Source organism: Silurus aristotelis, assembly GCF_946808225.1.
Source record: "Silurus aristotelis genome assembly, chromosome: 21".
Classification (NCBI taxonomy): Eukaryota; Metazoa; Chordata; class Actinopteri; order Siluriformes; family Siluridae; genus Silurus; species Silurus aristotelis.
Genome location: NC_139594.1, coordinates 14,222,262 through 14,244,149, shown reverse-complemented (window position 1 = coordinate 14,244,149; position 21,888 = coordinate 14,222,262). Strand labels below are relative to the sequence as shown.

Sequence of the window (21,888 nt, the reverse complement as noted above, 5' to 3'; positions counted from 1 at the left end):
CATTCAATAACAAGGACAGTAGTAAAATCAGGTACTGATGTAGGTGAGGTGAGGAGGCCTGGAGTTCAGTCAGCTTTACAATTCCCAATGGTGTTAAACAGGGTTGAGTTCAGAGCTCTATAGCAGGACACTCAATATTTTCCACTCCGTCCCATGCAAACCATATCTTCATGGAGCTGGCTTTGTATAGAGGTGCATTATCATGCTGGAACAGGTTTGTGTCTCCTAGTTCAAGAGTGATGGGAAAAATGGCTTCTACTGCATTCAAAGACATTTTACTAGTAATCTGGTGTGATATCAGGAAAATCTGTATAAAATTAAAGAGATTAAGTTTTATCGGGGAAGGCCTGCTGATATATAATAATTAATAATATTTGAAATTTCAGTTGTTGGTTTTTTTTCTGGAAAAAATCAGATTAGAAACAAGCATAGTGCAAAACCACGAACATTGTATCACATGGCAGGATCTAACATAACTGGATATGCTGAAGTTCAAACATGCAGATCTGCAGTTTCTGACTCTAATATTGGCACGCAATGCAAGGCTGATGCCAGGAATCCTGTGTCAGGTTTGTGTGTGTGTGTGTGTGTGTGTGTGTGTGTGTGTGTGTGTGTGTGTGTGTCTGTGTGTGTCTGTGTGTGTCTGTGTGTGTGTGTATTTTCATCCTTATGGATTCCAAACACAAGCATACACAACAAAAAAGGGATTTTGTAGGATCAGAGTCGGGTGTATGATTAACCAGTTATTCTAAGCAGGTGCTAATTTTATATGTATCACAGTCGTTAACTGACACAAAAACAGTTTTGAAGGAGGCTTAAAACTGGGTGAGGAAACGGGCAATATTGAGGACCATAGAGGAGATTTATTCTGCAGCAAGACAACAACCCTGAACATAAATCCAATATTATTAAGAACTTTATTCAGCATAGAGAAAACCAAGGAGTTCAGAAAGTGATGGTTTGGTCTTCACAGATCCCTGATCAACATTATTGAGTCCTGCTGAGATTGCATGAAGAGACAGAGGGATTTGAGGCAGCCTATATCTACAGAAGATCTGTGGTTAGTTCTCCAAGATGTTTGCAACAACACATCTGCTGATTTCTCTCAAAAATTGTGTGCAAGTGTCACTTAAAGAATTAATGCTGTTTTGCAGGGTTGTTACACCATGTATTGAGTTGATCATTAATATTATTTTTATCAGTCTTTCACATAATTTCTGAGGAATTTTGACCCACTTTTAATTACAGTTTAACTTAATTTCAGTGATGCTTGCAGGAATAGTTCTTTTAATGTCCCTATAGGTGAACCCTAAGGAGAACCATGTTGTTAATTTTTAAACCATAACCCAAAAGGTTCTTTAAACAGAACATAAAATGTTGTGAGTCATCAGCCTGCCTTCTTTTTGGCAGATAGAATAAAAGATTTGTCTTCAATAGACCTGCTTTTATTTTAAAAGACATAGACCTTACTTTCCGTGAAAAATTACTGTGTGTCAGGAGTCAGAAGAAAAACAGTAATTTGTTCTCCCTTTGAAGCCTGGAAATATATTTTTTTATTACAATTTAACATTCTTTTCTTCTTTGTACAAATATAATTTCTTAAGTGCTAATAGGTCTGTATTTATAAAATGTCCTAAATACCAGATTAGTAATGTGTGCTTCTTGCACAAGTTATATTTTATTATTTTTATATTTCGATAACTTTAAAGAGAAAGTTTTGGCAGGTTGCATGGGACTTCAGAGGATCATATAGCTCATTGTCAAAGTATCTGTAAGGATGATGTTCTGGAGTCAACTGAATAGTGATTTGAAAGAGTTGAAAGAGGCCTAAAACCAACATGTTTATGACTTTCTAAGAGGTGAATTCCTACAAAAGTGTTTAAACCAGTGAATAATACACTTCCAACATGAGCACTTCAGCCAGATTGTCTTTCAAATAACAAGAAAACACCAAGCGACCTATATATAATCATTATTTGTTATAATAAAAGGTAATGTTGTCCAAATATATAATGGTGGTTACATTGAACCTTGTGGTAATATTACAGTACTGTGATTTTAATTCTTAATGTTGACTATAAAAATAAGGTGTTCTATAGCAATACTGTTAATGTTTGAAAATCTATCAGTATTACATGAATAGGCAATTTTACAGTGTTAATATAGCGTATTTATGTACTGCACTATATTGTCCTGCTCCTGTGATTGTTGCTGTGGCTGTTGCTATGTCAGAGATAGTAAGAGACACTTCCCAAGGTTTTCATATCACTCTCTGGTCCTGATATCTCTCTGGATAGTTGCATAGTATCCTTGAAAATAAATCAAGGGTCATATTAGTCATAGTATATATAAATATCCTTAACTCACAACATACATAACCATAACTTAAATTATACAATTATAAAATGTGTTCAATTGAATTATATTGAATGTGTGTGTGTGTGTGTGTGTGTGTGTGTGTGTGTGTGTGTGTGTGTGTGTGTGTGTGTGTGTGTGTGTGTACATTTCTTTCCTATTAGTCCCCATAGGAGGGTAGGGTTGGTGTGCACTGCAGCCCTACCCATCTCCTTCTTAGGTGGTCCTCCCACTCAAGTTTTCAGAGCTGAGGTCTCAATTATTTCCACACTGCAACAGCTGCTTGGAATCTGTCCCAGTTCAATAGGAGATCAGATGAAATGATGCACCATTCTCTATGCCTAGATGTTGATGCCTTGTATTACGATTATTTATAGCCTCCAGAATTTGACTGGGTTAAATTTACTTGTATACACTACATGTACAAAAGTTTTGGGACACCTGACATTTCCAGCCATATGCGGTTCTTCCCCAAACTGTTAACACAAAGTTGGAGGCACACAATTACTGTATATAGGGTGTTTTTAAATGGGGTAGCATTATATTTCACTTTGAACTAGAAGAACCAAACCAGATCCAGCATGACAATCCCCCTGTGCACAAAGCCCGTTCCATGAAGAAATTCTTGACATGGGTTAGAGTAAAATATCTTGAATGGGCTGCTATAGAGCCCTGACCTCATTCCTTTTGAACACCTTTAACATGATTTGGAATGCTGGCTGCCCCCCTAGGCCTCCTCACCTCACCTACACCAGTACCAGATTTTACTAACACCCTTGTAGCTGAATGAGCAAAATCTCTATGACCACACTTCAAAATAAAGTGGAACATCCTCCCAGGGGAGTAGAAGTTATTATACTTTTGTCTATATAATGTGTATTGTCCATGTTATAATCATAGTTAATCATAATCATAAGTACCTAATCTTTTTCAGCAATAGCCTAATTCTGTCAGGGTCATGGTTGAAGCTATTCTATTAATATTTACTGATTTCGCAAGAGTAACAGAAGCGGATACACATCCCCTTTTACATTTTCTTTTTATTAAGGGTCCAAGCACTCTACTGGAATCCAATTTTTTTTACACACATTTTGGTTTTGTGGTCCATGTATACCATGTGGACAAAAGTTTGTGAAACCATAATAATATGATTCATAAGGTTGTTAGTAAAGTCAGGTACTGATGTAGGGTGAGGTCTGGGGTGCAGTCAGCATTTTAGTTCACAGTATGTTCAGTAGGGTTGAGGACAGAGCTCTATAGCAGGACACTCAAGATCTATATATATAGTAATGTTAAACTTCATACTTGACTGTGAAACATAGAAATTATTAAGTGGCATAAACTTTATAAATCTTTAGAAATACCAACACATTCCACTAAGTTACCCCAAATAAACTGTAGAGTATTTGTTTTTTCCAATTTTTATATCCTTGTTTGAGATTTATGGCTATAAAATGGTGTCTTCTTCTTCTTCTTTCGGCTGCTCCCATTAGGTGTTTGCCACAGCGGATCATTGGTCTCCATACCCCTCTGTCCTCTACATCTGCCTCTTTCAACCCAACTACCTGCATGTCTTTCCTCACCACATCCATAAACCTCCACCTTGGAGTTCCTCTTTTCCTACTTCCTGGCGGCTCCAACCTCAGCATTCTTCCCCCGATATACCTTATGTCCCTCCTCTGGACATGTCCAAACCATCTTAATCTCGTCCTCAAAAATGTCCTACATCTCGTTTCCTTTCACTCTTGCAGATACCCTTCTATCACAAATCACTTCTGCCATCACTCTTTTCCACCCACTCCACCCTGCTTGCACTCTTTTCTTCACTTCTCTAACACACTCTCCATTACTTTGCACTGTTGATCACAGGTACCTGAACCTCGTCTGTCAACCTGTCCGTCACCACTGCAAACAGGAAAGGGCTCAGAACCGATCCTTGATGCAGTCCAACCTCCCCCTTGAACCAGTGCTGTCACACTGTCCTCATGCATGTCCTGCACCACTCTCACATACTTCTCTGGCACACCAGACTTCCTCATACAATACCACAACTCCTCTCTCGGCACCCTGTCTGTACGCTTTCTCTAAATACACAAACACACAATGCAACTCCTTCTGACCTTCTCTATACTTCTCCATCAACATTCTCAAAGCAAATAATGCATCTGTGGTGCTCTTCCTCGGCATGAAACCATACTGTTGCTCACAGATGGTCACCTCTTCTCTCAGCCTGGCTTCCACTACTCTTTCCCATAACTTCATGGTGTGACTGTTTAACTTTATTCCCCTGTAGTTACTTCAGGTCTGCACATCTCCCTTATTCTTAAAAACCAGTACCAGCACACTTCTTCTCCATTCCTCAGGCATCCTCTCATCTTTCAAAATCTTGGTAAAGGCTATAAAATGGTGTAAGCTCCCAAATGTCTTTTGTTCTATGTTTCCTTTGCAAGGTTTTGAAAGCAAAAGTGAGAAATTGATCTGAAGTAATATATCTAGCAGGTCTCTTTCTCTTGTTCTTGTTCTTTGCTATATGCTGCTTTTAAAATGCTGTGTCATCTCTCCAGCATGGGGAGTGCCTCTGTGTGATGGCCTTGAACCAGGAGAGGGCTGATGCAGCCCAGAGCTGCGGGTATTTCTTCTGCAAACTGCTGTTGTGGTTCAGATGTGTGGGGTAATTACTTCAGCTGACCACAAAGTTTGTATGTAAAGATCGTTTTTAGTCGGCACACTTTTAATGATGACATGAGGACCATGTGATCTTCTGAATGAGGAAGCAGTCAATACGTTTCAGACATGGTGTCAGTGCTGTAATGTCAGGGTGCTGAAATATGAATTGAAGTGTTGGTACTGACATCAAGAAATCACAGATTTACACACACACACACACACACACACACACACACACACACACACACACAGCAGACATTCATCAGGATGGAGACGCACATAACTGCTCTAAATTACTGGTTGGTGATGGGAACTATTTTCAGGACAACAGAGTGGTTCCTTATGTTTGCTCTTTTGAGCACAAAATATGGGCTAACAAGGCCAAACCATACCTTTAAAATGGTTTATTGTCATATACATTATGTATTATTATATTATATATATATATATACAGAGATAGAGAGTGAGAGTTCCCAAGGAAACATATTAAGTTTGTTTAGTCTCTTCCTCGCATTTTGAGTGCATTTTTATTATTATTATTCAACTTGGAACACGTACACAACAGTGCCACTGTGGCTACTCACGCCGTTCGGGAAATAAGATTTGTTTTGTGCATGCATTAAATTGCTAAAGAATCTATAGTGCTAAAGTTAGCCACTAGCCACTTCTTTGTTCAGCTTTAAGAATTTATTTTAAAAGGAGAAAACCCTGACTATGAATGAAGGATGGAAGGATTAAAGACGTTCTCTATTAAGTAGAACTGTTAAGTAGATATCTTTAGAAAATTAAATATTAAATGTAAAACACACACATACACACTTACATACACATATGTTTTACCCAAATGGGGTCTATCAAATATTAACTATTTAATTACATTTTTCTATTTATATACAGTAATCCCCCGTTTATCGCAGTGGTTACGTTCCAAAACCAACCGCAATAAATAGACACCACCCCATAAATGCTATTTTATGTATAGAGTACTGTACTGTATTTATTTGACTATATTTTATAATTAATTATTATATTTTTATTAGTAAATTTAATTGTTTCAACATAAAACTCCATAAAAACAGTTCCCTATAAATTGTTTGGTCTATCGGGAAAATCAGCCAAACAAATTAATTATGTGGCAATGCAATTACGCGATAAGCCATGGGGCACGAGATTCAAACCTCGGTAAAGCGGGGGATTACTGTAATTTTATTTCATCAATTAAAATTTGGAAATTGAATCGATTATTTAGTTGAATCAATATAAAAAAGTGCATTGAATTAATTTAATTTAATTCATTCCATTTTATTTTAATAAAATATTGTAAAATATTATTTAATATATTATTTAACTAAGCGGGCATTTTATTAAATATTGTAATTATGTAAAAATATAAACTGTTAATGTTCACATAAGATATTAATAATAAACTACAAGCAATTTTATGTTTTGCATTTATTCCCAGTAACTGTACTGAAACTTTAAAACCGAGGTACATACTGAACTGTGAATTTTGTGTACAGTTACACCCCTGATACAGGTAGTCATCGACTTACGACCACAACTGGGACCGACAAATCGGCCGTAACACGATTTGGTCGTAAGTAGAGTAGGCTATATGTACAGTACTGTGAAATGAGGCCGGAAGCTGGTACGCACTGTCATACGCCATGGCGTACGACACTCGTAACACGATTTGGTCATAAGTAGAGTAGGCTATATGTACAATCGCTAGCCGCACAATATATCTATTATTATTTATAAAAAAAAAAATTATAATTTTTTAAGCACTACCAATAAGTACAATTACACAGAATGATAGAATTCTGGGGCTGAATTCTTCTTAGCCCACACTGTATAGTGAATTACATTTTAGAACAGTGGAATAATCTGGACCATCTGGGATATTGACATATTCTCGCACAGTCCCTGTTTTTTTTCCTACTATTTTTTTCTACTTAATACTATAGTAGTAGTAGTTACACTCATCGGTAGATTAAAGGATGAATAGCTTCCGACACCTTTGTACATGAGAAAAGCTTTAATGTACCGGGCTTAAATGCTGAAACAATGGACTAAAATAAACGGTGGTTAAATAAATTACACAGCAAAGGAGAATACAGAAGGCATGGAGGGCAGTCTCTCTCTCTTTCTCTTTCTCTTTCTCTCGCTCTCTCTCTCTCTCTCTCTCTCTCTCTCTCTCTCTCTCTTTCTCTCTCTCTCTCTCTTTCTCTCTCTCTTAACTCTTTCCCTCTTTCTATTTTATAGTATCTGCAGCCAATACTTAGTGCCAAGTGTCCCATCAATTGAACATGATATCTCTCCTGCAGTCTGATTGGCTATAACACCTTAGAGGCAGGGGATAGGACGTTTGGTGGAAGGGATAAAGCATGGAAGGAAGGGGAGGGTGTGAGGGAGGGGTGCACTTTTTCCTCTGATACTTCCCCTGCAGGAGTGAATGCATGTGTGAGTGTGTGTGAGAGAGAGAGGGAGAGAGAGAGAGAGTCCCAGAGACTGAAATAGTGAGTGAGAGTGAGAGAGAGAGAGAGAGAGAGAGAGAGAGAGAGAGAGAGAGAGAGAGAGAGAGAGAGAGAGAGAGAGAGAGAGAGAGTGAATAACCAAAAAACAGAAGTCAGCAAGTACAGCCAGAGGCTGAGTAAGAGCTTCATTTAAGTGTAGTGTAGTGGAGACTGCAGGACTGATTGAATTGCGCAGTGCACACACACACACACACACACACACAGGCACATCCCTAAAGAATCTGTGGGAACTGCGGGAGCATGGATACGTCCAGGTCGATCCAGCACGAGATCAGCTCTCTTAAAGGTATTGCCTGTATCTCTTTCTCTTACTCTCTCTCTCTATCTCTCTCTCTCTCTCTCTCTCTCTCTCTCTCTCTCGCTCTCTCATACTCTCTCGCTGTCTTTCTAGCTTGAGGAGGAATGTGCTATGCATTAAGTCATCGAATGAATTCAGTGCAAACGTCAGCACAGATTTAGATTTCATCTCTCCCTCCCTCTCGGTTCTGTCTGTCATTTTAAAAGCTGCCTTTTGTCCAAGAGCGTTCATGGATTAACTTGTGCACTCTCTGGGCTAAAGGGGGAGGGAAGCGGCCAGTGGAGGCCATGCTGCTGCTGCTGAGGTCAGCATCAGGCTCATGTCTGCATCTCATATCACATTATATTTTTTCTTTGCAAAGATGCGGCAGGCATGCGGCACCCTCAGAGCTGCATCACCGCAGCAACATCGAGAGAGCACCTCACCAATACATTCACCAGTAAAGTATAATGTGATGTGTTAAAGATTCATAGTGTCTTGCTAAATGAAGCGGTCTTCCTCTATTTCAGGAGACGTCAGTCTCATACCTCATCAAATATTAACCAGAAAAGGCAGGTCGAAAAACTGTGGCAGCTTACAATTACATTTTATGCATTTGAGGGGATAAAATGGAGGTTCGTATAACCTGTAACAAATCTCAAATCCAAAACGAACAAGCTGGTTCACAGTCTGTTTACACTGACATTGCTGTTTGCTGTTTTGATGCTTTAGGATATCAGGTCACTTTACCTCTATTTTGGGTTTATGAGACAAAATGTCATCCAAGTCTCGAGGCCAGAACTAGAGAAGAATTTAAGACAATATTTGCCAATATTTCTCCCTTATATCAGCCACAAAAACTCACGAATTCCTTCTCTGTTTATTAAAATGCAAACCAGCATGAAGATTACGCATATAGTACTATTCAGTAGTACTCAGTTTATTGAACACATTTAGAATTTTCAAACATGTTTACTATTGTTGCTACCTTCCTTTCTGTTTGCCTTTAAGCTCCTTTTTGTGTTTCATCAGTTGTACAGGTGGAGATCGATCTGTTATTTGAAAACCCTGGAGTGACTAATGGCTCTGTCGAATGGGATGCATATTTGCTGAGTCACTTTTTATGTGCAGTTTCTAAAACTAAACAACATCCCAGATACCTTGAACTTTAAAAAATGCAGTATTCCTGTGGTGAGGATCCGTAGGACTAAAGGAGTTTACTCCCTTTTCGTCTTTAGGCTCTTTTCTTCTCCCAAGGCATAAATTAGTAATAATGAGGCCCATACAGCTTCTTCTCTCAAAACCTGCTCTAAAAGTATTTGTGGTAAAGCTGAATATTTTTATAAGGTGATAAATGTGATAGTACTTTTAAATCAGTGTCTGAAGGGAAATGCCTCTGGTGATCTAAGAAACCTAAAAAAGAGAAACAAAAATGTTTGGCTTGAATGAGTAGTTTCCTGAGTGTCAAGACAGACAAAGGCTTCACACGCTGGTGTGCAATTCTTAGTGAACTTAGTTAAAATGCCTGGCAGGTTCCAGACGATTACCTAACATTATTTACAGACTTCAGACCTGTGTGTGTGTGTGTGTGTGTGTGTGTGTGTGTGTGTGTGTGTGTGTGTGTGTGTGTGTGTGTGTGTGATAGATTAAGTCAATTTTAAGGTGAAGTTTGGATTTGTATAAATTACACCTGTCACCCAAAAAAATGGGAATATTATCGCAATTTAATTTATTTGCTAAATCTGTGCTTACGGAGTTCTCAGGTTATCCTGAACAGACCAAAAGCTTTTGTTTTTTGTTTTAGCAAGGTATTTAATATGCCCATGAATGCTGCATTCTGTCATTATGCCCAATGGCAGGCCAAGTGCCAGTGTCTCTCTGAGCTTTTGTTGTGCAAAGCTGCAGTGGGTCTTGGCGCAAAATTTACTGAGTCTCATTAATGAGGTTTTGGCCTTTTGTTTTTGTCAAATATTTAAAAGACCAGAATTTACACAAAACTGGGGTGTTCATCTATTAATTTAAAAGACCTTTGATTAGTTTTGAAGAATGTGGGGGTTTTTTTTAGAGAAAGCGAATTGAAAAGGTCAGGTGGGATTGATGTTAGAAATAAATGCTGGGATATTCCTGTTATCACTTACATTATAGCAGCTATAAACTGATTGTTTTTAACATTTTATTTTACGTCCAACTGTTCCCAAACATTGACATTGGAGACTTCTTCTAAAAATGCCAAATATACATTCCAGTCCCACACACAAACACATACACACTTACTCACCATTTCTACCGTACCATTGCTTAGTTGTTGTGGCCTATAGCTACACAACAACATGAATAGCCATGTCACTTAGAAAGAAATGAATTATTCTGTTGAATAATTTTTTTTTCTAATCAGTTCTGTAAAAAATGAAAAAGTCCAGCTTGAAAGCTGTGTAACGCATCACTGATGGATTAAACTATGTTATCCGTGTTTACACAACTCTTGCAGAAAAAGAGGGAGGAGACCCTATTTTTTTTTAATGGCATATAGGTACACAGATGCCTAAATCAGAGAGGCAGCAGATCCTCTTCCTGCAGCATCAGGCAGAAGAACAGGATCCATCTGAATTGTGTAGTGGCCTATTTAAGAGTTGGTGTGTGTGTGTGTGTGTGTGTGTGTGTGTGTGTGTGTGTGTGTGTGTGTGTGTGTGTGTGTGTGTGTTTTCATACTGAGGAATGTTCTTTTGGGTTTTTGCCTCGTTTTTCTCTCTATTTTGATCCCTGCGAGGCTGCATTTATTTTAAATATGGACGATCAGGCGTTGCTGGAATTTTCTGACCTAGACAATAAGATTTTTTTTTTCTCAGATGTAGACCATCCTGACAAATGTGTACCAGACTAAATAGTTGAACTGAAAATAAACACATTTAAATCCAGCTTTGCAGATGTTCTATTTGAAAGCATGTGTGGGCAAAATAAAGAGAAATCTAGTTGTGGTTTTATGATGTGTTACTATACTATGCATACACTGGTATTGCAATCCTTTCAGCCTGCTATTATAGTACTACAGTATTTACATATACTCTCCAGGAAAGAGTCATGTTGGACATTACAACCAAAATGATCAGTAGTATATACCAAAACTGTAAATGATTTTATACTATGGCCAGACTGAAGACTCGATTATGATTCTCTGGAAGGAGGTATGAGTATTTAATCATCGCTCTATACAAATGCATTACCTAATGAACCATCATGTCGGTTGTAATATACAGTTACAGTTCCTGAGTGAGAATGCTATTGTAAATATTTCCCAATGACCTCACTGAGAAATGGAGGATTTCGCATGTTGTTTAACTGATATGGTGAATACAGAGATTCTGAAAAAAGTAATTATAGTATAAGGACAGAAGTTTTAAAACAACTAGTCTTTTACAGTTTTGAGACACATGCATGTGCAAAAACACACAAGCATCGGATGATGAATGACTAGAAGTTCAAAAATGTTGACATTTCTGTCTCTAAAAGTAGAACTTATGAATTATGATGGAGAACAGGAGAGAAGATGTGACAGCCTCACACCAACAGTCAAACATGGAGGCAGAAGCTTAATGATATGGGGTTGTTTTGGGCAGGGAAGGTTGGAGATTTATTTCGGGTGAAAGGAATACTGAACCAACATGACTCCCATTCCATTCAACGCCATGAAATTCCATCTAGACTGTGGCTAATTAGAACCAACTTTGTTGTACAACTAGGCAATGACTCATAAATGTTGGAGAGCAAACAGTTGGCTGAAATGTTATCTATCATAGAATGACCTGTCCAGTCACTGCACCTAAATCCTATTGAACTGCTCTGGGATAAACTGGATTGCAAAGTCAGAAAGAAATATTCAATATTCAAAGTACACCTTTGGCAAGTTTTACAAGAGGCACTGCAAAGTATTTCAGCTGAATGTTTGGAGAAACGAGCTGTCCGGATTCCAAACTTTTGACCAATACTGTATGTAAGAAAACCAATATTAAAAAAATTGTCTTTGTATTGAATATAGAGACATTCACAGACACTTTTTTTCCCAATTTAAGATATACAGCTCATCCACTCTAACATATTTGGCTTTATTTTGTTAAACCTGACATTCCAGCAAAAGCTCAATCAGTAAAGTTTATTTCCCTGCAAAGGTTTCATGTGTGTTGTGGAGTGTGTGTGTGTGTGTGTGTGTGTGTGTGTGTGTGTGTGTGTGTGTGTGTGTGTGTGTGTGTGTGTGTGTGTGTGTGTGTAAAGCTGTACTGTACTGTACTGTACTGTACTGGATCTGTGCTCAGCCACATGGGTGTTTGTGAAGTCCCACATATAACTAAAAAAGTCAAGTGTTGTAATACATTTGTTTTATAGATTCGGTCCCCTACAGCTGCAATCAAATATTGCATATTGTATACTATATAAAGCATTTTTTATATTTTCCAAACCATTGTTAGGAGATGCTCTCCGACAGAGAGGAAGTAAAAGATGATGTGCATTAGTGTATAGTAAAGCAGCATCTGCATCTCAACATATCTTTTAATCTGCAAAAACAGCAGGAATATTATATCATGCTTCAAATGTCCATTTAGATCATATTTAGTGCTTTGCTATTTTTTATTATTATTTAATTTCCTTGATATTTTACCCATTAAAGTTTAATTTTATGCAGACCAAATTGAATCAAATAGGGATATGAAACAAAAAAAATAATTCAAAGGTTGAAAAATGATCAAGGATTAAAATAAATCAAATTACTATTCTTTTCACAATTTTTTTTTTTAATAAATCTGTTTGTAATTATGATGTAAAGCAGAAATTAATCTTACATCTCTAAATAGTAGGGATGCACCGAAATGAAAATTCTTGGCCAAAACCAAAAAAGAGGAAAGCAAGGCCGAAAACCGAAACACCGAAAGAAATTATGCCAATTATTATTACCATTGCATTTGTGGCTATGATTGTGTACTAAACTTACTGAAATCAAGGCATTTCAATTGCATAAATTAAATATTAAAGTTTCAAAGAATAAATCAATTACAAATTATGAAAATATTTATTTATAGCACATTGCAACAATGCACAGGATAAAATAAATTAAAATTCAAACTTAAATGTTTAACTTAAATGCACTCATGTGTACATTAAATAATAATGTACAGGCCCTCTGGCTTCCTGAAAGGTTGTAAAATTAAACATGTTCTTTCATAAAAACGGAGTGCATTCAGAACAAGTGCAACTGCTTAAAGATACAACAATAAACACTATCACTGGGAAACTTCCTGCCTTTTCAAAACCGTCCAGACGGAGTGCGCATGCTCGGAGGGGCCATTTTCGGCAGAAAATTTTCGGTGGCCGAATATTCGGTGCATCCCTACTAAATAGTATTTATTTATTTGTTTGATTGCTTACTTACTGTATTAATTTATGTTTACTTATGTAGTTACTTTATTTATTGTTAATCTTTACAGCTGAAGTTACAGAAAGATTTCTATAAAATTAAGCCACTACAGCAGTAGGTTTTCTTTTTTTTTTTTTTACTTCGTTTTTGTTTTTTGTTTTGTCTTTTGCTCATTGTTAATATTCTCCATGCAATGCAATGTGTAAAAGATACTCCATGTTGTCCTATCAAAGAAAAAAAAGACACATGTCCCTTTGAGTGCCTGGGCAACTTTCTGTGTGATTAGTTTTGCATCTCACATGACTGGGATGCATCATACTGGGAAAAGGCATACGTGTTAGAGGTTTTTTTTATTATGTTATGGGTTTCTGTTCACCACAGCATCTGGGAGTGGAGCTTATATAAAAGTGTCTTCAGATCCTAGACTCCAGCTTGAAGTTTCACACATGGGCATTATTGCCATGCACGAAAACATAATGAAAAGTGTTGCATTCTCTGAACCAGTTCCTTATAATTAGCTGCTATGTGATAAGCTTTTTTTCTGTTCTCGTTTATGTCTCATATATGAAAACAGAGACACGCATCCTCATCTAAAAAGTATCTTTGCAGTTAATTTGACTAAATGCTCTAGCAAGTCCAAACATTGTTATTTAAAAATCAAATTTCATCTTTTGTGTTTGTGTATGTGTAAATGCTGGCAAATTGTTAGTTTGACCAATCAAACAGAACTAACCATCTAACCCAGCACTTTACCCAGAACTAATTTCATGTCAATCAGGAGATATATCGTTGAGTAAAAATGTGCTTTTTAGATTCACAATTCTGTATATGACATTCCAACAACTGTGCTACAACCTACTGCAGAACCAAAAACAAGAAAGAAAAAAAGAAAAAAGAAAAAAAAAAAAACGTTTAATCTATTTTATAGATAAAAAAAAAAAAAAAAGATTTTACAATTTTGAAAAGAAACTGGGCTTAACAAATAACATGACATTAAACCGTACACAAAATCTGCTGGAGAGTGTGTTAGAGAAGTGAAGAAAAGAGTGCAGGCAGGGTGGAGTGGGGGAGAAGAGTGATAGCAGTATGGATGTGGTAAGGGAAGACGTGCAGGTAGTTGGGGTAAAAGACACAGATGTAGATTACAGGGGGGTACGGATGATCTGCTGTGGTGACCCCTAATGGGAGAAGCCGAAAGAAGAAAAAGAAGAAGATGCAAACACAATAGTATATTGTTAAAATGGTGGTTTGCTAAATACCCATAGGAAATATGAAAAATCTCTCCTGCTTAAGAATCAAGAATATAGTAGTACCCAATACAGTATCTTTAGCACCTTTATGATGGCTACAATTTTGATCTCATTTTATCAGCCGAACCTACAGGAGATGGAGAAACTATCCTACATTCTTTGCCAAGTGAGATACTTCTCTATTTAAACTACCAGCAGGTGGCACTGCCATGACAGTACACAGTTTCTCCTTCTAATGTAAATTACTGAGACACAGTCATGCATTAAGAGTTAAGTGTTAGAAAATATACTACTGCTACACAAACATCCGTCTCATTCTGCACCATTTCCTTACTTCTATTGTGTCTTATTTTTATTTCTTCCCTCCCTGTTTTAATAGGTATTCCATTAGGGTCTGTTTTAATATCCTTAACAGATTTTCCTGTTAAACTGGCATCTGTTTTCTATCACTTCACACTACCACCTTCACCCAGTCTGCTTTGTGTGGCATAAAAAAAAAAAAAAAAACATAAATAATTGAGCTAACATTTTCATTCTTTTATTTTTTTTTCTATTTTCAGGTAAGCTGATGTTTGTGCTCTACTTTTTGGGTGTGGGAGGTTTTATGGTCTCCAGAGCAGAGTAAGTATGATTTATGGCAGCTGACCTCTTCAACTTGCCCTGACACTAAATACTTCAGAGCAGGAAGAAGCTTTCACAAGCTCACAAGTCCCAAAGCCTTAACCACTAAGCCACCACTGGTCCTTTTAATGCTCTGCTTTTATGGTATCCCAAAGGAACAGAACACTCACTTTACAAAAATTTGCAAAAATTTACAAAAGATTAAATAAAACCAGACCAGTCTTCCACTGCCATGTTAATCTGTATTCTATGTGACTCTCAGGACAAGCCTCAGTCTCCGTAGTGTTGTGATACGTCATATTCACGTAGAGGCAGCGGTGGGAATGCGCTTGTGAAACAGTTTAGAAAAATCTATCTATATATTAAATGTTGGTCACAAATTATTTGTCACTTTCTAATTAATAAAGATATACAGCATGTACTAATAATTATATATAAATTAATAATTTTTTAACAATGCATTTGTTATCCAATGCACATTTTTTTTACATCAATGCATCACATCGTCCACTTTTGCCGATGCAACAATGCGAATCGGTGAATCTTTTCATCCCTACTAAATAGTGATCTTCCCCTGTGGCTTAATTTGAATTCTTTAACATTCCCTTTTTAAAGGGATACAGTGTCCCTGCTATTGTCTATTTAGTTCACCGAGTTGTGCATTGGGATATTTTGTATCATTATTTCTCTTGGCTTTGGGTTAGTCTGGCAAGCAATTCTCCCACAAGGTGGTTTTCTTAATAAACTAATAAATTTCAGAGCCAGGAAAAGAAACCTCTTAAAAAAAAAACTGTTATATACAATTGAGTCATTTAAATAAAAATAAAAGCACAAATTGTACTTTCTGGTTGGCAGAATGGGCAGAACTCTAAAACGTCTCCAATATTTATATTTATAATGCCAGTTCTCTTTTTTAGCTTCTTCACAGTTTCCCATCATATGCTTAAAAGGCCTAAAGCATCTGATTTTCATCCTCCTTGGTTTATTTCTTCTCTTTAAGTTCCACTGAGTTTTGTCAGTAGTTAAATTATAGATCACTCCGCTAAGCATTGGTCCTGGCTCTGCCAGGCGGTGCGGCCTGATGGAATATAATAACAGGGAGGAAACCTCATGAGGCTGGGCGGCCAAAGAAGCTTTGCATCTTGGGTCATGTCCAGAAGCTTTCATTATCGATGGAAAAAAAAGACTGATTTTCCACAGCAACCTTATACACTAATGCAAACTAGAGCTGCATTTATCTCTATTGATTTTTTGGGGGGGTCTTAAATATATAGTGTTTGTGCCTTTTCATTTTGCAGCTTATGATTTATGGTCTTGATTCTCCTTTGAGTGTTTTTATACACATTTCACACATTCCTTCAGTGAGGCAAATATAACAGAACTAGATAACAAGGGAGTGTGTGTTAGTGAAAAAACATTCTTTCATGTTTTTTCACTTGCTCACACCCATTTATACATATTTATAGTTTACACAAAGGAATGAAAATTGTATTTGGTATGAAACCCAAAAATCTGGTACAGTCTATAATAATAATAAAATAAATCTTAAAATATCTATAAATTGATATTAGTACATGTATCAAATATAGAAATAAGGATTAGACACAAATTCTGCACACATCATACTGTATTGATTGTGCAGACTAGCCATTAAGTCAAGTAGCAGATGCCCAGTGAAGCTCAACTATCACTATGGATAGCTAGCATTCATAACACAATAATATGCAGGTAATTATATATTATTTGTACTTATTTACAAAATGTATACAGATGTGCATTTTACCATTAATAGTTACAGTTAATGTTTATGAACATCCTCACAGTAAGTTTACTCATGTTATCACTTATGTTATAGCAGCTACACACAGAAGCCTTTTTCTCGCTTGTGAAGTTAAAGAGACAAACATTCCTCTGAAATACTTTTTCATGCCGCTTGTAAAACTTGCCAAAGGTGTTCTTCACTTCCTGACCTTGTGATCCAGTTAATTCCAGAGCAGTTCAATAGGAATTAGGTGTGGTGACTGGGCAGTCCATTCCATTATAAATAACACTGTAGCCCATTGTTTGCTCTCTAAATAATGCTTACAGAACTTGGACAGATGCTTCAGGTCACTGTCCTGTTGGTTCCAATTAGTCACAGTCCAGATGGAATTGCATGGTGCTGAAGTATGTAATGGTACCCATGTTGGTTCAGTATTCCTTTTACACCAAACCGTTTCCACCTCCATGTTTGATTGTGGGTGTGATGAAGTTTGCTAGCATCCTCTCTCCTGTTCTCCATTTTACATAAATCTTTCTGTGTTGAGCCAGAAATGTCACATTTGGACCCATCTGTCAACAGATTATTAACTGTCCAATATTTGTATGTTATTGCCTTTTACCTAGTTTGTTGCATACAAAAGGAACATGCAGGTGTCTCAAAACCCATAAAAGACTAGGTGTTTCCACATTTTTGACAGACACTGTAAATTTACCTCAGACTGTTACAAAGAAAGCGCACTGGAGTCACTTTGTTAAAAAATGCTAAATAAGCATATATAAAAACATGTAAAATATTTAGTCAACAATGAAACACCTTGGAAAACATATAAATCACATGTCAACTTTTGTGTGTTGTTTCTACAGAAATGTTATTAGAATGCGCACATTTATATTTTTTTGCCAAGAATGCTGTTGAATCAAATTCTCCTGGCCAATCGGATTCAAGAATCCAACTGTGGCGTGAATTACGCTGTTTTAAAGTGCAAGATTAGCATTTGCTAGATTGGTGGGATTCATTATTAGAAAAAAAGTCACATTTGAAGAAGACTCTAAGGGACTGCATTCCTGTAGTGGATAACAGGAAGTGGGTGGTGAAGACAAAGAATTCAGGGAAAACAAAAGAACTTGTTCCAGCTGAATTATGCCAATGCCGACAGCAAAACATGATACACAGATAAGACAAAGATTTCCTTATATGATGTTTAATGAATAAACTGCTATTAATATGGCTTGTGGATATGAGTTCATTCACATACACTGCTCTTTTCTGCTCTAATGACCAATCTCTTTGTCCTCCAATGAATTGCTGTACACTTACACATTACAGAGTTCAACTGATGCTGAATTGTACATGGTGTCAGAATATACTGTAGTTTTTTCATTTATTACTGGTTTAGCAATTTAAGCCCATGTTGTTGGTGGACAAAATGGTGAACGATTAGTCTAGAAGAGTACCTTTATTTCTTTGTTTTAACTGCATGTATGATCTGTGCACTATTTGACTAGTATGATGGATATCTTCAAAATGTCCTGTAATAAATACAAATGCAGATGCAAATGCAGATATTTTTATTAACAGTGCAGTACAAGCAAATACATAACCACAGTGACCACAAATAAGAAAATGTGGCAACGTGTGAGGTAAACAGTGAACATGAAACTAGTGCAAAGAAAGTCATGTGGCATGTTTAATGAAATGCAGTTTGGCTCTGCCAAACAAAAAAGGCAGTGATGATGTAGATCAAATGCTACATGAATACTTATGATTCATGTAGAAGTCATGAATTGCATAGCAGCAATAGACCAAGAGCAAAAGAAATGTAATCTGAGATGCAATTAATGCTCAAGGCTTATTTAGAATTTTGTTAGTTGTAATACTATGCTGCTCATGTGACCAAACTCTAATAAAAAAAGAAGAAAACTGCATTTTTTAACATGCCATACAACATTATGTAGAAAAATTAAATCTGAACTTCATTGCCTAGTTAAACTGCCTACAGTATATTACCCAAATGAACCAGTGAAGGGTTATTACATTATAATTATTGTATTTTGTAATTGAATTATATTCAATCTGTCTAATTGAACTGTGCAGTTTTTTGCTTCAGTTTACTTTTTTACTTATTGCAATTAACAGTGTAATGTTTCTATTGCTGCATAGTCTCTGATTACTTTCTCCTTGCTGGATCCAGCATCATGGCCAAGCAGGGTCATGAGTGTCCACACCCACCTGCTAGCTAAAGAGCTGAGTCACTCTGTGTGTATTTGTGTCTTGGCCTGCATTTAAAGTGTAGCATCTGTGAGTCATCCTTCACCTTATTGCTCACTAAATGTGTTTCCCACATCCTGCGCATTTCCGTTGTCTCATGTTGCCATGGAGCTGTTTTCGTTCCCTAGCATCTGTGTTTACGAGATTATTACATGTATATTATTACAGCAGTTTAATTTAGTTACTTACCACTTTTGACTGATTATTTCTTAAACCCAGATGAAAATTGTGATTGTGACTGTTTAAGATTCTGTTTAAACACAGAAACACTGATCTCTATAATTAGATTTTGGCCTGTCCAGACTGCTAAATTATGAGATGCTGCCAAAGCACTTATCAGCCTATGGTACTCAAAATATAATTGTATTGTATTAAATTATTTAAAAAAAAATTATAAAAAATGTTACTATAATCTATGTAATTCTGCTTCTGCATATTTAAGAGAATTTAAAGGAGCGTGGAGCCTAGAGAACTATTACTACTGTACAACTGCCCCTACTTAGGAGAAGAGAAAGAAGAAAAATGAGAAAAGAAATTCGAAACAGCTCATATGGTTTGTTACAACCAATATATTCTGTAACAATCCTACAGTCTCTTAGACAATTGAGGCTTTGTTTATAAGAAAAAGAGGCCCACTGTATCTGTGTGTAGATGTGTGAGAGTCTCTTGAGTGTGTCTGATTTGCCTTGATCCTTTTCTGACATACCAGAATCGGATATGTTGTAAATGGTCTGCAGAAGATCATAACTGCAAATAAATGCTCCATGAATGCAACAGAGGAATGCTTGAGGTTGGGTATGGGGTTTATAACCCTAGTATGTACCAAAAATTTTAAAGGGGCATTTTTAAGGGTCTCTTACAGAGCCCATTGCTTCCTGTGAGGTGAACTGCAGTAGCCCTTAAAAAATATGTGACCTCATTTTCTGTGATGTAGAGTGTATCAAAAGGCATACTTTTAATACTTAACCTAAACAAATACTGAATATTGAATATAGGTAACCTAAAATTTACAGCATGCCAGGGACAGTTGAATTTACAACCCTTTATGGTTCTCTGTCGAAACAAGATAACATTATTGTGCCAGTCAGAAGCACAAGCCATGGCATAAAGAGACCAGATTTATTGCATATGTATCAAAGACTATAGATAATAGTGACTTAGTGCCCTATGCAACGTATAATATAAAACATTTATAAAATAAAATCGACTTTTAAAGTACCTTTCTGGAAAAAAAAAGAGAGTTAATATATTGTTTTCATGTATCAGGCAAGCATTACATTATAATGAATGTAAAATTAATTCAGAATTTAAAGAATGGCACAAAGCATGATGTTAGAATATACAGAAGGGTGTTGGCCAGAAATTGAGACTGACTTGCTGGGCTTGAGCATCATCTGCAGTATTATTTTCATACTCTTCAAATGAGATGATATCATTCCCAATCTACCAACCCTGCATCATGTCGGATTGTCCTCTGGGATATCCTAAACATATAAAAGAGAGGGAGAGAGAGAGGGAGAGAGAGAGAGAGAGAGAGAGAGAGAGAGAGAGAGAGAGAGAGAGAGAGAGAGAGCCAAAAAATCCGAAATACATCCAGGGATGTAACTCATACGATTCTGAGGACAGAGGCAAAGCTTATCTGTACTTTAAATTTCTAGTAAAATCTCACTCTTTGTTGTTTAATCATTTTGTGATACTTCATCACTGGAGGTCAAAAACTGTCAAGACTGTCTTGTCTTTGTTTTCTTTGGGGGAAATACCTGGGGGGGATGCAAGTCTCAAGTGTACTGTAAAATCGACATGTCTTAAACCTGTCACTGTAGAGCTGAAGGGATTTAACGGCACCTTTGGAATGCAGTCAGATACCTAAAGGCTCCTTAACCCAGAAATGTTATGGGTGAAATGTCACAATGTAGAAACTTGCATCTACAGACTAATGAATGCATTTTCAGATTTATCAACAAAGCAAGGTCAGATGTAACCAATATTTACCTAGAGAAAGTCATGCACATTCAGAGTCAGCCATAATATAACCTAAGTTGTTTTTCTGGACAGATCATCCATTTTATGCAAGGGACCTGCATGTCTTTTCTAGGATGCCAGCTATTTCTTCAGTGGAGGTTTTAGCGAATTTTTCTTTGCTGTTAAATGTAATTGGATGTAACATGAAAAAGAAATGTATAGATATATGACAGACAATTGTATGTTAATGATACAATCTTAAAAATTTAACTAAACATAAAACAGCAATATAGTTAATGTTGATTTTCAGATCACGGTAATAGCACTTGATCCATCATATTCTATCATTTTGCATTCATTTTTTTTTTATTGTGTGCAAATAATAGATAGTCATTTGCACAATTTGATTACATACTACTAAATTCAAGTCATGTGCCCATTAAATATAGGCTACTTTGCCTTGCCTCGAATTTCCACAGTTATTTGTCAAAGTAATACAATAGTTCTAATGTTATGGTTAGTTTTAAACACTTTAGTTTTAAACACATACAAAAAGTGTGCCAAAACTTTAAAGGACAAGCTGACAAGCATTTATTTGTTCCAAAAGCAATATTTAAGAATGTGTGTAGGTACACTCATACTTCCATTTATATTTGCCAGTTTTCTGTTAAAGCTTTTTCCACTCTGACTAATAAAACAGTACACATTCAGGTTTTATATGCAAGTAATGCTTAGAAACAGAGGTGTAGTTGTTTGCCTTCCATCATCAACATTAAAGTGCTTTC

General features: G+C 36.5%; 2 protein-coding genes across 3 annotated transcripts in view; both read left to right on the top strand.

Moving 5' to 3' along the window:
* Positions 1-15,278, top strand: part of LOC310716425 (uncharacterized protein) — a 49,548-nt gene extending 34,270 nt beyond the window's left edge. The window contains exon 6 of the mRNA XM_083523693.1: positions 15,051-15,278. Within this exon, the coding sequence (XP_083379819.1) occupies positions 15,051-15,115 (65 nt within the window). The 3' untranslated portion in view covers positions 15,116-15,278. The remainder of the gene's footprint in view (positions 1-15,050) is intronic.
* Positions 1-21,888, top strand: part of pleca (plectin a) — a 92,870-nt gene that overhangs the window by 6,091 nt on the left and 64,891 nt on the right. Inside the window, exon 1 of one of the 2 annotated variants that reach the window (XM_083523447.1) lies at positions 7,596-7,845. The exons of the other annotated variant lie outside the window; for it this stretch is intronic. Within the exon in view, the coding sequence (XP_083379573.1) occupies positions 7,800-7,845 (46 nt within the window). The 5' untranslated portion in view covers positions 7,596-7,799. Of the gene's footprint in view, positions 1-7,595; positions 7,846-21,888 lie in introns of those variants that run through there. 2 annotated transcript variants of the gene reach the window in all.